General features: G+C 39.4%; 1 protein-coding gene across 2 annotated transcripts in view; it reads left to right on the top strand.

The window, feature by feature from the left end:
• Positions 1-10,415, top strand: part of TRPC7 (transient receptor potential cation channel subfamily C member 7) — a 66,242-nt gene extending 55,827 nt beyond the window's left edge. Inside the window, exons 8-12 of one of the 2 annotated variants that reach the window (XM_014883373.2) lie at positions 2,642-2,863; positions 4,857-4,937; positions 6,620-6,673; positions 7,947-8,022; positions 8,736-10,415. In XM_014883373.2, coding sequence (XP_014738859.1) covers positions 2,642-2,863; positions 4,857-4,937; positions 6,620-6,673; positions 7,947-8,022; positions 8,736-8,878 — 576 coding nt within the window. In that variant the 3' untranslated portion in view covers positions 8,879-10,415. The remainder of the gene's footprint in view (positions 1-2,641; positions 2,864-4,856; positions 4,938-6,619; positions 6,674-7,946; positions 8,023-8,735) is intronic. The other variant, XM_088173686.1, reaches the window with a different exon arrangement.
• The last annotated feature ends 2,104 nt before the right edge of the window (positions 10,416-12,519 follow it).

Genomic DNA, 12,519 nt, shown 5'->3' on the forward strand with positions numbered 1-12,519 from the left:
TGGTTATTATAATTTATCCATGTGTGTTGCCTTAGCTGCATTGTTTGCTTATGACAGAGCAATATTTTTTCTGACTTTTTGCCCTGTTCTCTATTGCTTAAACACTCCAGCCCATGTAGATCTGAAGCTCATGTGCATTCATGAAAATGTTAGGAAGTCCATATTTTCTAATTACCAGGCATAAAACTTGATACAATTTTTTGAGGAATCTCTATGATCTGCAAAACATGACTTCGTGGATATTTACAAAATCCGTCTTGTAAAGCACATAAACAGAGCCCTCAAGGAGTATGAATAGGTTTCTGCAGAAAGGCATTTGCAGGGTTTACTCAGCCCTGCTCAGTAGTGTGGCCATTAGCAGAGTGGATTTGCTAAATGCTTTGGACATAAACAACTCCCTGCTAATCTAAATAAAGGCAGGGAAAAAATGTTATTTGGATATTGTTAATTTTGGGTCACCTTTTACTTCTGATTTGTTAAATGTCAAACTTCTGCCGTTGGGTTTGTATTAATTACTTGTACTAACCTCCCCTCAGAGCCTGACATTGAAAAAGGCCAGGGCTGAAAATATTTTCTCACTGTAATGTCTGATTCATCCATGAACTGTAGCACAAATATAACTCTATCCTGTGCTGTAACTGAGCTTAAATGTCAGAGAGACCTTACATATACTGTCTGCCACAGAACCTTTCAGGATTGCAGAAAGCAGTCTCATTTCTCCAAAGGTTTCTAATCACTTAGGATCAAGCAATTCCCTGAATCCTATTCACCTGAAACAAGCTTTACTTCAGAAGGAGTCTCAGCCTGTTACTGCATTTTCTAGTTTATTGTAGTAGACAGAGATGCTCTTGAAGAAAAAAAGATCTCCGAAAATATCTGAATAGATGACCTATATTAACTTTCCAGTTTAAACTTTGTGATGGCCATTTTCTTGCCAAATGCTTTGTCATCCTTCTGGATTGCATGGAAATTTTCAAATTTTTTTTAAAGATTACTTGTAAGTATCAGCAAGCAAAACAAGTGTGAAATGTTTGGCCCAGATCCTCCTAATTGAAGAATAACTAGTTCTTCTCATACTAATTCATTTCAGTACTCACTAGAAGTGAGATTAAAGAGAGTCATAGAATCAGAGTCATGTAAGTTGAAAAAACCTATAAGATCATCAACTCCAACCATTCATCCAGCACTGCCAAAGCCACCACTGTACCATGTCCCCAAGTGCCACATCTACAAATCTTTCAATATCCCCAGGGAGAGTGACTGACTGCAGAGAAAGTCCCTATTGTCAAAGTGTATATCTGACAGAGCAATGTCAATAATGTGCTACTAGGGACATTACTTAGGAATTAAATTCCATTTATGGTCAGTAGGCAGATGGTTTACTATTAGCTGGAGCGACAAGACCATATTTTCCTGCCTTCCATTTAACATCTCTCTTCAGCTTCTTCTGGTTTTCCTCTGTTTATGCCTCAAGTAATGGCGCTTCCTGACAAATTTGGATTTATGGAAAGTAATCCTACTGCTTGCCATAAAACAGAACTACTCCTGTCAGTAGTACTTTTAACTGCTTAACAGAAAGGCACTAGAACTCTTCACTAGTGGTTTATTCTGTAATTCACCTTAAGGATTCTGTGAGGTGCAACCCCAAACCATGAGAACAGCAAATGGCAGAAGTGAATGATGCTGCTCTGGTGAAGACACATTGCTGTAACTGTGGAAGAATTAATCTCCATGGTGCCAGTTCCTGACCAGGTTCCAGAGGTACAGGGTAATCAGAGGTTATGAATTCCAGCAGAACACAGATGTACATGAGTATGGGGAGATGACAGATCCACACCTCTGTTGCTGCTTCTGTCCTCCATGTAGACCACAATGAACAGAGTGGGACAGCATCTGTATCTCATTTTTTCTTATGCCTGATAAATGCTCCTGGCACATGGCCCTGATCATCCTCCCGTACAAATGCCAAGCGAATGATTTCCTCCATAAAATATTTGCTAACCTTGCCCTTGTTACTTGGAAGTGATCCTAGCCCACTTTGGCAATTCATAAAGGATATTCACAGACACTGAATGATGGAGTTTTTCTCCATCTTCAGCAGTGACAGAAGGTGAATAGTAGGAGAATTAAGGTGTATGATGGTGAATGCAGACAGGATCCAAAAGGAAATCAGCTGATGATTGAAGAAAGCAGTGTCTGAGCCTCCCTAAGGGGATTCCTGGCCAATGCAGTGGTAGCAGATGAGACAGAAAATTGCAGTTCATCACAGACAGTCTTTGCTGTTGTTGTGTTCATAAAAGTTTCTTCTGCTTTCCATGTCTCTATGTTCTGACACATTCCTTTATCAGCATAGCAAAAAACCCAGATTGTTACTGAGACAACCCCTTTGATATAAAAGGAAATATTCTAATATTTGGAAGACACATATGCTCTGTTTATGCATCACTTTATTTAAATTTTTCTTGTTTTGACATTACCACAGAGAAACCTACAAATACACGTTTAGTGCAGGGGCCTTGTTCTGGCAGGCAGAAACTGGTTGTAGTTAACTCCTACCTGTATGTTTGTCCTGGTCATAGCTAAATTCCTTCCTGTTTACTAATTTAGGCTTTGATTTGTTTTTCCTTCTTCCCTTCCCAAGGAGGATGCCGATGTGGAGTGGAAGTTTGCACGTGCCAAGCTCTGGCTATCCTACTTTGATGAAGGAAGGACTTTACCTGCTCCTTTTAATCTAGTGCCAAGCCCTAAATCATTTTATTATCTCATACTGAGAATAAAAATGTGCCTCATAAAACTCTGCAAATCTAAGGCCAAAAACTGTGAAAATGACCTTGAGATGGGGATGCTGAATTCCAAAAAACGGGTATGTTTTATCTCCACTTTTCAGCTTCTTTGTGGAAAGGATTCATGCCAGAAAGCTTCTGGAGGGGGTTGCATGGTACAAGGGGACTGCAGGAACAGCACAGCCTCTCACAGGACCTCATTATTGCACGTTGTTCATATCACAATGCAAGCAGAGGGTGCTCCCAAAGGTGTGGCCTCATTGCACCAGGCACCAGAGAAAGGGTGATCTTTATAAAAGCAGGTACTTTATAAACTTTTGTAAAAGCTGGCACTCCAAGGCCAAATAAGCAAGGTGACAGAGAGGGACAGAAGCAGAGGCACAAAAAGACTCACAGCTTGTCTGGCTCAGGCCCATTGCTCCAGGCTCTCCCAGCTGAGTCTGACTCTGCCCAGGGAGGGGAGAACAGGGTGACACTCTCCAGCTGTGTGCAGTGCACCCTCAGCTGTAACCTTGAAAGAGAGACTGAGGAGAATGGAAGGAAAGTTGGAGGAGGCTTGGCAGAATTTGCCTTTGGGACATGTAGGCTGCTTTAAGGTCTTCCTGGATCTATTGGAGGAGCAAACAGCTGAGCCATCCAGATCCTGATGAGCCATCCAGGACCTGGTGAGCCATGCAGCTCTAGGCAAAGTCCATGGCCTCTGAAGAGGATCATCCTCCCAGGAGTTTCAGGAGTTTGCTCAGGTCTGGTGTTCACCCAGTCTCTGGCAGCACCTAAATTGAAGGGAGAAGTCTGTCCATGGGGTTTACTCCATAGTATCAAATAATTTAACTACCAATATGGGGAGCATTGCCAGGATAGACAAGCATGTCTACAAATTCATTTAACACTGCTATTGTTGACTTGAAGAACCACTAAAACAGTGGAGTCCGAAAATGAAAAAATTGTTTCTCTTTTAACTACCTCAAATAGTGATTTTAAAATGTTTTAAAAATATTATTTGAATCAGACCTCACTAAGCTTGCTTTGTTTGAAATTTAATTTCTGTTTCAAAGCCTAAAACAAAGTAATAAAATTTTCTCTAAGCCTTTCTTTCCCCAAGCCAGATGAGTGAAAGTGTCTGGCTTGCCCTTTTTCATGGAACTCATGCAAAATTAATGCTTTCCATGGCTTTAGCTTAAACAATTAAGAGTATCAGTCATTTCTTGCTTGCCTATTAATCAATTGTTCACATATCATCTTTAAGAGTCTCTGTAAGCTCATAAAACACCTGATGAGTAAGAAAGATTTTTTAAAAAAATTACATAATTACTTTAGACTTTTTTTCTAATCATTATAAACATCCTGTTTTGGAAGAAAAAATATAATCAGGATCTCTGGTTCAACCAGGGAAGAAAAGCCCTTATCCAGGGCCTCCCCTCTACATACAATTGCATATAGGTGCAGAAGTCTATGATATTTATTCCTCTGAATAAGTGGGGATTTTTTTGTTAATATTGGACCAATAACCTCAGCAGTGGATTACAGTCAAAGAAACCTCCAACAAGTAGTAGTATAGTGTCCAGAAAAGTCTCCTTGGAAGTTTCTAGAGCTGTGATGCCTCTGATAAAAATAAAATGGTCTATTTAAAAAATACATATTTTGCTTGAGCCAAAGGAAGTAGCTGTTTTAAAAGGACCAGTGAAAATCGATTGGGTTTCAGAATTTGGTTTTGTACCACAGTCTTGTTCTTTCCAAATACAAGTAGTTATCTTTCTTAAGTGGTGTTCTAACTTGATAAGTATCAGCCTCATTAAGGTAAAAGTATTTTGTACCTCTTAACACTTTGTTGTCTAAAACTTGTTTGTGAATACCATTTCTGTCTAGATAATTTAGAATCTAGATTTTTTTCCATTAATTTGTGTATTCTTTTTCTTCTTTTCTGTCTTCCAAAAGTTTACTTTTTTGGCCCGAATGTTCAGGCTTTTACTGTACTGTACATAGAACCATTTCCTACTGTTTTTCTAAAGCTTAGTTTGGGGCTATCTGGGTATAAGAAGCTATCATTGATTTAATCATGATGTTTTATTTCAGAAAGTTCGTTTTCACTCTAGTATTCAAAACACAGAGAGTTTTTCTGGGAAGAATGCTTATAGCAAGCCCACAAGATACCAGGTAATCACAGCATGATCCAGGGGAGAGCTCTGTCAGTGCCCAGCTCTTACCTGCAAGGGTCACATTTGCCTTCTCCCAGCCGATGCAGACCTGGGATGTGCCAGGCTGGGGCACTGGCACAGGGTTGGGCTGGGGTATTTCGGAAGCAGAGGCAGCCTGTACCCCATGGAAATAGGCACAGTGTTAGCTTTTGTCATGCTAATTAATTCCACTCGACGGTGTTTAACTTAATACACAGACATCACCCAGCCTTTACTCCTCCCATCTTGTGTTGACAGCATTTCATCTCCCAAGGCTCAGAATCATCTTTCCAGCTGCTGCATTAACATTTGCATGTGCTTCTTCTGGCAGTGGGTCGTCCTGCCAAGCTAAACCTGCGATGTGCTATGGTTCAGAACCCCCATGTGGCTGCAGAGGTGGCACAGGGAACCACAACTGTCTGTCCAGCATGAGTGTCGTGCCACAGATGTGTTATTTCTTGTGCAAACGTGTCCTAGGCAATATAATCAACAGAATGTGCCCCACAGGATTTTTGCCTTCTTTTTTAACATAAAGTGAAAAGGAATCTGATGGCAAGTGATATGTCCGAAGGGACAGACATTAAAGACAGATGAGGAAAATAATAGTTAAATTGGCTAAAATGTGCAATGGCAGTTCTACAAGTGGTTTATCTTGTGTTGATACAGCTTCCAGCATAGTAAGCTCCCAAGCTGTTCAGTAGATGAGTAAGAAATTTCTACTGGTTTTAAAATTTTCAGGCTTTTCTGCCACAATAGGAGAGGTGTCTAAAGATCTAGGTTGGAAATGGGATACATTCACTCTGGCATCTACAGATAGTTGGCTTGATTCCATCAAAGGAAAAGGGATGAGAGATTGTGTCCTGCTCGAAGTGGCATTTCAGCACTTCTGACACATTGCCATCCATTCAAACCCGCAGATGATGTGTCAGCTTCTGCTGGACTAGCTCTCTTCCTATAGCTATTATTTCTCAATGAGACCACCTAGTGTTTGTGATAACTTAGACCTTTATTTCCAATATTGAAAAAGCCAAAGGTGACTGTGAAAAATAGATTGAAAAAGATAAGTACCTGTTATTTTGTTTAAACAAGGCCAGATTTGTCTTCAAACTACCTTAGAACATTTTAGTTGCTGCACGAAGAAATTGCCCAAATAGTATAAGAAGAGTGTAATAGTCTTGATTATCTAAACATAAGGAAGAAGGAACAGTGTGATAATCTGGCTGGCAAGCTTTTCTTCTACAACTGGGAAAACCTTTAAAACAGTTGCCTCTTCTGAACTTTTTTCTTTAGCAGTGTTTATCAAATGATGTATCTGCAGTCTGTGTACTTAAGACTACATATGGACAGTGCTCTAGAGGAATAACAAAAATATACAGATTTTAAACATGCAATATTTTGAAAAGCATGGGGAACAAGTCAACACAGATGCCATGATTTGGAAATAAATTAGTCTAGGAAAAACAATACCTTTATCAAAGAGAATATGGGAACTGGTGTAAAGAGAGGTTATGTATCATTTTTTTCCAGATAATAAGAACCTGTGTTCAGATTCCTTATTTTAGTCTAAATTTCCTCTGACTTCTGCTCTGGAAAAAAATACTTATTTTTGGATCCAGGATTTCCCTACTTTCCCCAAACATTACTTCATTTATGTTTTCTCAGGTGACAACCCTACCTCCCTCTGGATTCTACTACCTTGGCCATCTCCAACACACCGTACGTGCTGTGCCTCATCTCTGTTGCCTTAGTGACTCACCTGCTTAGCCAGATGCCTCTGACATACAAGGACAGTCTTAGTCATCCCACATTCCATGTCTGCATGGCATATAAAAATGACTGGATCCTTCTTTGATCTTCACAAGCCTTTTGCACTGCTATAATGCTTATTTGGCTACTCAGAAAAAAAGAGCAGGTGTACTGTTTTCTTAATCCGTATTTCACACCCTTTGTAGCATTTTTCAGATGTTCCAAGTAGAGACATGATTGGTCTGTGAAGAAGTGAGTCCATGATGGGAGAGGCTTTTCATTTAACTCTGGACATCTGGTCAATCAAAGACACTGAGCTCTCCTGTGTTTGCAGAGGATGTATCTAAATCTCTGTGTCTGAGAGAGCAATTCTTTTTATGTATATGTATTTTTGTTCCTTTTTTCCTTTATGGGTTTTTATTATGGGATTTTTTCCCCACTGGGGTGTCTTTTCTGCAGTGAAGATGAGGCTGTCAGCTGTACCCCAGCATGCTGCCCATGACTGCCAAAGTTACTTTCCTTCTAGATAAATAGAACTAAAACATTCTTGGAACAATAGCACATTGCAAGCTCATATCCATAACCATCATCTATTTCCATATGTACTCTTCCTTACTATCAATCATCTTCCATTTTTTAAGTTTACATGGCTATTTTTCACCATATATGTCTCTTAAAATCCAACATTTCCGTAAGAAAATTTTCTCATTTAACCCAAGTTCCCCACCTTTGTTCAGACTCTATTTTCTTTTTTTTCTTGTCCTTCTCTAAATTTATGTTCTCTTAAAAATCCAATGACAAGGCTAACAGTCTTCTGTGAATCTCAGGTCAGCTACATTGTGAGCGAGTTTGCTAATATCATTAATTAACCACTAATTTCTTCCTGTAAAATACTATTAGATAGCAATATGCTAAAAGAAGCCTCTGGAACCCATTTCATTAGCTTTCTATTGGATCGTCTGTGTTTTCATTCTGTCTGTAGGACATGCCCTCCATTCACATGCATCCCACAAAGTACTCCAAAGTGCTGCATATATGGGGTCGTGATTGAGTGGCTGTCAATCAACTACTTTAGTACAATGTTCTCAGTATAAAATGTAAAATAAATGGGAAATAATGATGATGATGATGATAATAATAATAATAAACCATCCCTAGTGAAACCAGATGTTTGAATTGCTCATAATAAGTCTGGAATGTGGACAGCCTCCCACTAAAGGAGTGTTTTCTGTTCTCCTTTCAGAAGATAATGAAGCGTCTGATTAAGCGCTATGTGCTGAAGGCTCAGGTTGACCGGGAGAATGACGAGGTCAATGAAGGCAAGTGAAATTTTATAATTGATCCACCTAATGAGCATGTGCTGTTATTGCTGCTGATCTGGCCAGTATGAGGGTTGAGCTTAGTTAAGATCCTCTGTAGAGAGAGCTTGCTTGTGCTCACACTCAGGTGAGAAGTGATTCTGGGCCGCCCTCGTGCCCTTGAAATTCAAGGTTCTTATTTTTCCTTAGCAGAACACACATCTCATAGGATCTTCACCCAGCCCTGCTCACCCCTGTAGCTCTAACTCTCCTTCCTTTACAACTACCAGGGTATTGCCAATACCCAACCTTGGTGTCTACGTAAAGCATTTTCTGACTGAGCTGCCCAGGCCTACCCCAAGGACACTGTTTTGAATGGGATCATATTGCTGTGGTGGCATGTGGGATATATGTGCAGATGGAAAAGAACCTCTAACATCTCTTAACTGCTATGCTCCTGCAAATATCCTATGTAGGTGGAGATCAATTCGTGGAGAGAGAACAAATTTGAGAAAGAAACATGAACTCTCCACACATATTTGCTGTTGCTGTTGGTACCACTACTGCAAGTACAGGTTATTCCTTATAACTACAGATATTAAGTGTGTAATGCAGGGAGATCAAATGCAGCTCCACACACAGTCCTGACCAAACACACTGAAATTATTGCTCTCTCAATTCTTTGAACCATAGGGATTACTGACTTGGCTAACAAGAACATTTTCCTCTTTCAGGAGAACTTAAAGAAATCAAACAAGATATTTCCAGTCTCCGCTATGAACTCTTAGAGGAAAAGTCCCAAGCTACTGGTGAGCTGGCAAAACTAATACAGCAGCTGAGTGACAAGTTTGGGAAGACCTTAAATAAGGACATTTGATGGTGAATACAGAGAAAGACAACTTGTTTTCTAAACATTGTTCATTCTCAACCAGCATCTTAGGAGGGCAAAAAGCAAGATGAAAGATGGGTACTGCACACTCAGCTTTTGCTGACAAGCAAGTGTTGGTAGGAGCACTTTGCATTTCTCCTGCTCTTAGTGAGTGACCAGTTAAATCTTTTCTGATACAAAAGTTATTTAATAGTAAAAATCTGTGCCCTTTGACATCAGAAACAAATGCACCATAGAGAAGGCATCTCCAATTAAAGGCAAAAAAAGCCAGATCTTCATTCATCTGACTCCAGAGAAGACAACGTAACTGTGCTCATTAACACCAACAGAGTCTGTACTGACCAGAAATGGGTGAAGTCTGAAGAAAAAATGTGCCAAGCATATTCCCTGCAAAATTTTTAAAATTCCTATTCTTGGGTCTGTACTCTTTTATGTTTACATTGGCAACCCTGAATATAACTTTGATCAGCACTGTGGCTAATGAAAAACTAATGAGAAATCATCTGTTGATGTGACCAAAGCAGTGAATAACATGTAGACACTGACAGCACTGGAAAAATGAAATCAAACTTGTGGGGTAAATTATCCTTTAACCTGATGCAAGGATTTCCAGCCAAACACTCCTGTTCACCTTTTCCAGCTGTATTAGCTAGTCTGCTGATGGATATGGTCTCTTTGTATGCACTTAGCCTCTCTTTTATCCTTAGTCGATCCCATCTCTGACAACAGTGTACTGAAATAGTCGTAATGATGTGAAACTTGCTTCCCAGGAATACCCACAGATAAAATACCTTGTGCTAATGTGTTCAGTTCAAAGAACAGCATTAATCCTGAGACAGCGATGCAACTGAGCTCAGCTTTCAGACTTCAGAGGTCAAACTGCAAGCCATAGGGAGAGATCAATCACAAAGAACATTGCCCAGTAGTTTCCAGCCTTGAAATCAATAAAAAAAGGCTCCAGTTGAACATTCTGAACAAAAAAGAAAAAAAGGAAATAAAGGAAAAATCATTGTAGAAATTGTTGTCATGTTTTTGGCTCTTAGAGAGGATGAGAAAGGGATTCAAACTGTTCTAAGGCTGTGGTAATAAAAGGATCACACTTTTTCAACAGGAAAGTTGTAAGTCTGTGCAACTACAAACATGGATGGCTTGGGGTTTCATGGTTGGCTACATGATTTCAACTACTTAAAGCACACCTTACTACTTGGGAACCATGGAATTGGACTGTTTTTTTACATGAGACACCTATAAAATGAACATGACATCTAGGTTTCAGCTGAGACAAAACAAGCAGAGCCAGAAGGTGACCTGTGATCAGTTCTTAAGTGCCGGATGAGAATACATATAGCTTATTAGAATAATAGTTATATTTGTAAAAAAATAAAAGAAAACAAAATAAAGAAGTGTACTGTACGTAGATATGTTTAGAGAAAAAAATACTGTATTTTTACCTTTAATAAAATTATCTTGTATACTGTAATATTTTTACCTAAAAATGGGAAAAAAATAAAATTACCTCATAATATTTTGTTGTACACTGAGTGAAATATTCGCTTGATCTTTCGACTGCCTATTACATAACCTTTTTTTTTTCTTTTCTGCAATATATGAACAATTAAATCATTATAAGAAGCAATTTTACCAAAGGAATTCCTAAGCCTGAAAGAGGCAAAATGCAACACTTAGACTAAAATACACTTAAAATTAATAAAACTAGGGAATTAAAGGCCCCATGACCAACTACAGCCCACAAAACTGACTCCTCATTCATGGTTAATCTGAAATTATGGTGTCATTTGTAAAATTAACATCTCAGAAGAGAAATTCAGCTCTGCTGGCTTCAGACAAACAGTGGTGGTACTGAGTGAACAAACCAAAGTCAAATGAGTAAGAAAAGCTTTGTAGGTGTTAGCTGGCAGGACAAGCGAGGGGGCATCTGCCCTGATCACCCAGTCTGGGCCAGTGGTGCCTTGCTGCCCCAAACCCCTTGTTTGCAGCTGTGACAAATCTGTCCCGTTGTGTGACAGCTCCTGCAAAGTGGTGTTGGGATGAAACCCTTAGCTGCCAGCATTCAGCAGAGAGTACCCAACACCAGTGTGACAAATCAGACACTGCAGGTAGCAGTATTTACTCAGCACTCTGGGCTGTCTCCCACAGCAAGTATTGCCAATATATATTCAGTTTGCCCCATAAGAAGGAATATATTTCATGGCAATACTACTTTCCCCCTCCCCACATGTCCAGCTACTGTGTAAAACTTCATTTCCATTTGAAAAACCAGCACTGTTGTCACGGCACTGTTTTAAGATTTAATCTGATTACAGCTCTTCACCTGGCTCCTGATCAAAGTATTCCTTCACCCTTCCAATTTAATGTTTTAGGGATTTAAAGAAAATTGTTCTAGGTAGAACTTACAAGGACCACCATAATTTAAATTTCTCATTATATTGAATGCAAGTCCTGCAAAAAGGTTTAGCTGAAATGCTATGATGCACTTATATTTTGTATATTTAAATGCAGCTCAGCAAAATACCTTATCTACAACACAGCAATATCTACAGGAATATTCTTGTACTGCTAAATATTGCAATATTTTGCTCTGGTCAACACAAACACCATACTGTGGATAACTTTGCTGAATTTTTGGGTCCCAGGTGGAGGTACAGCTGTACCCTTCAGTTCCTGTCCTTCCAGCCTCTGCACATGTGTAGCAGTGCAGTCCTGCCACAGGGAGTTATGCTGCTCTCACTCTCTGCCAAGAAAGAGCACAATATTCTCTAGGATTTCAAAAGTAGACTAAAAGATGTATTGAAAATATTGTTTTAAAAAATCTGCTTCCTTCCCTTTTGCATTTACATTCTTGAAAGTATCAAAGTACAGAGACTTTATATAAATATTCATGACAAACAAAATCTCACTACATCAGAGCACTTTTCTGGTCCCAGTAACACATCCAAGGAAGTTGCTCACTGTGTACTAATGGGCTGTTGACAGAAGCAGAGTTTATTCTCCAAGGTCAGTTTATAAGAAGTTAAAATCAAGAAGCTTCATTGAAAGAGAAGCCTAAGAGAACTTACAGAGTTTGAAGAGGAAAAATCAAGGTAGGTGAGTCCCAGATTGGATTAGACCTGAGACATGTGGGTCTCCTGTCCTATTTCCCATCACCAGGGTGGCCTCCTGGCAGTGCAGTGTCACATCAACCACCTGCTGAGTTGAATTTGATCCAGTCTATAACACCTCTTTGGCTTTGTAATGTAGGTCTTAGTATTCCTTGGACAAATTCATACTGTGAAGGGATGGAACTTATCCCAAATTATTTGTAGATATAGAATTACAACTTTTTATGGGAAATTAGAGAGGTCACATAAAAATGAAACTAATCTGAAGTCATCCATACAAAGGTGAATATTCTCCAAGAGTTCATCACAATTCTGCAAATACCACAGGCGAATCAAACTGGAACTTAAATAGTTACTGAGGAAGATCAGAACAAAGTCATTCACTAGCCAGTATTGATTTATTGACTGCCCAAGTCTCTAGAAAGTTGTTTCACACCTTGCAAAGGCCAGGCTGCTGCTAACAGAGAGGAAAAAACAGAAGGAAGCATTGACAGGACTTGATATTTCATG

The sequence above is a fragment of the Sturnus vulgaris genome, chromosome 15 (assembly GCF_052056855.1).
Source record: "Sturnus vulgaris isolate bStuVul1 chromosome 15, bStuVul1.hap1, whole genome shotgun sequence".
Lineage (NCBI taxonomy): Eukaryota > Metazoa > Chordata > Aves > Passeriformes > Sturnidae > Sturnus > Sturnus vulgaris.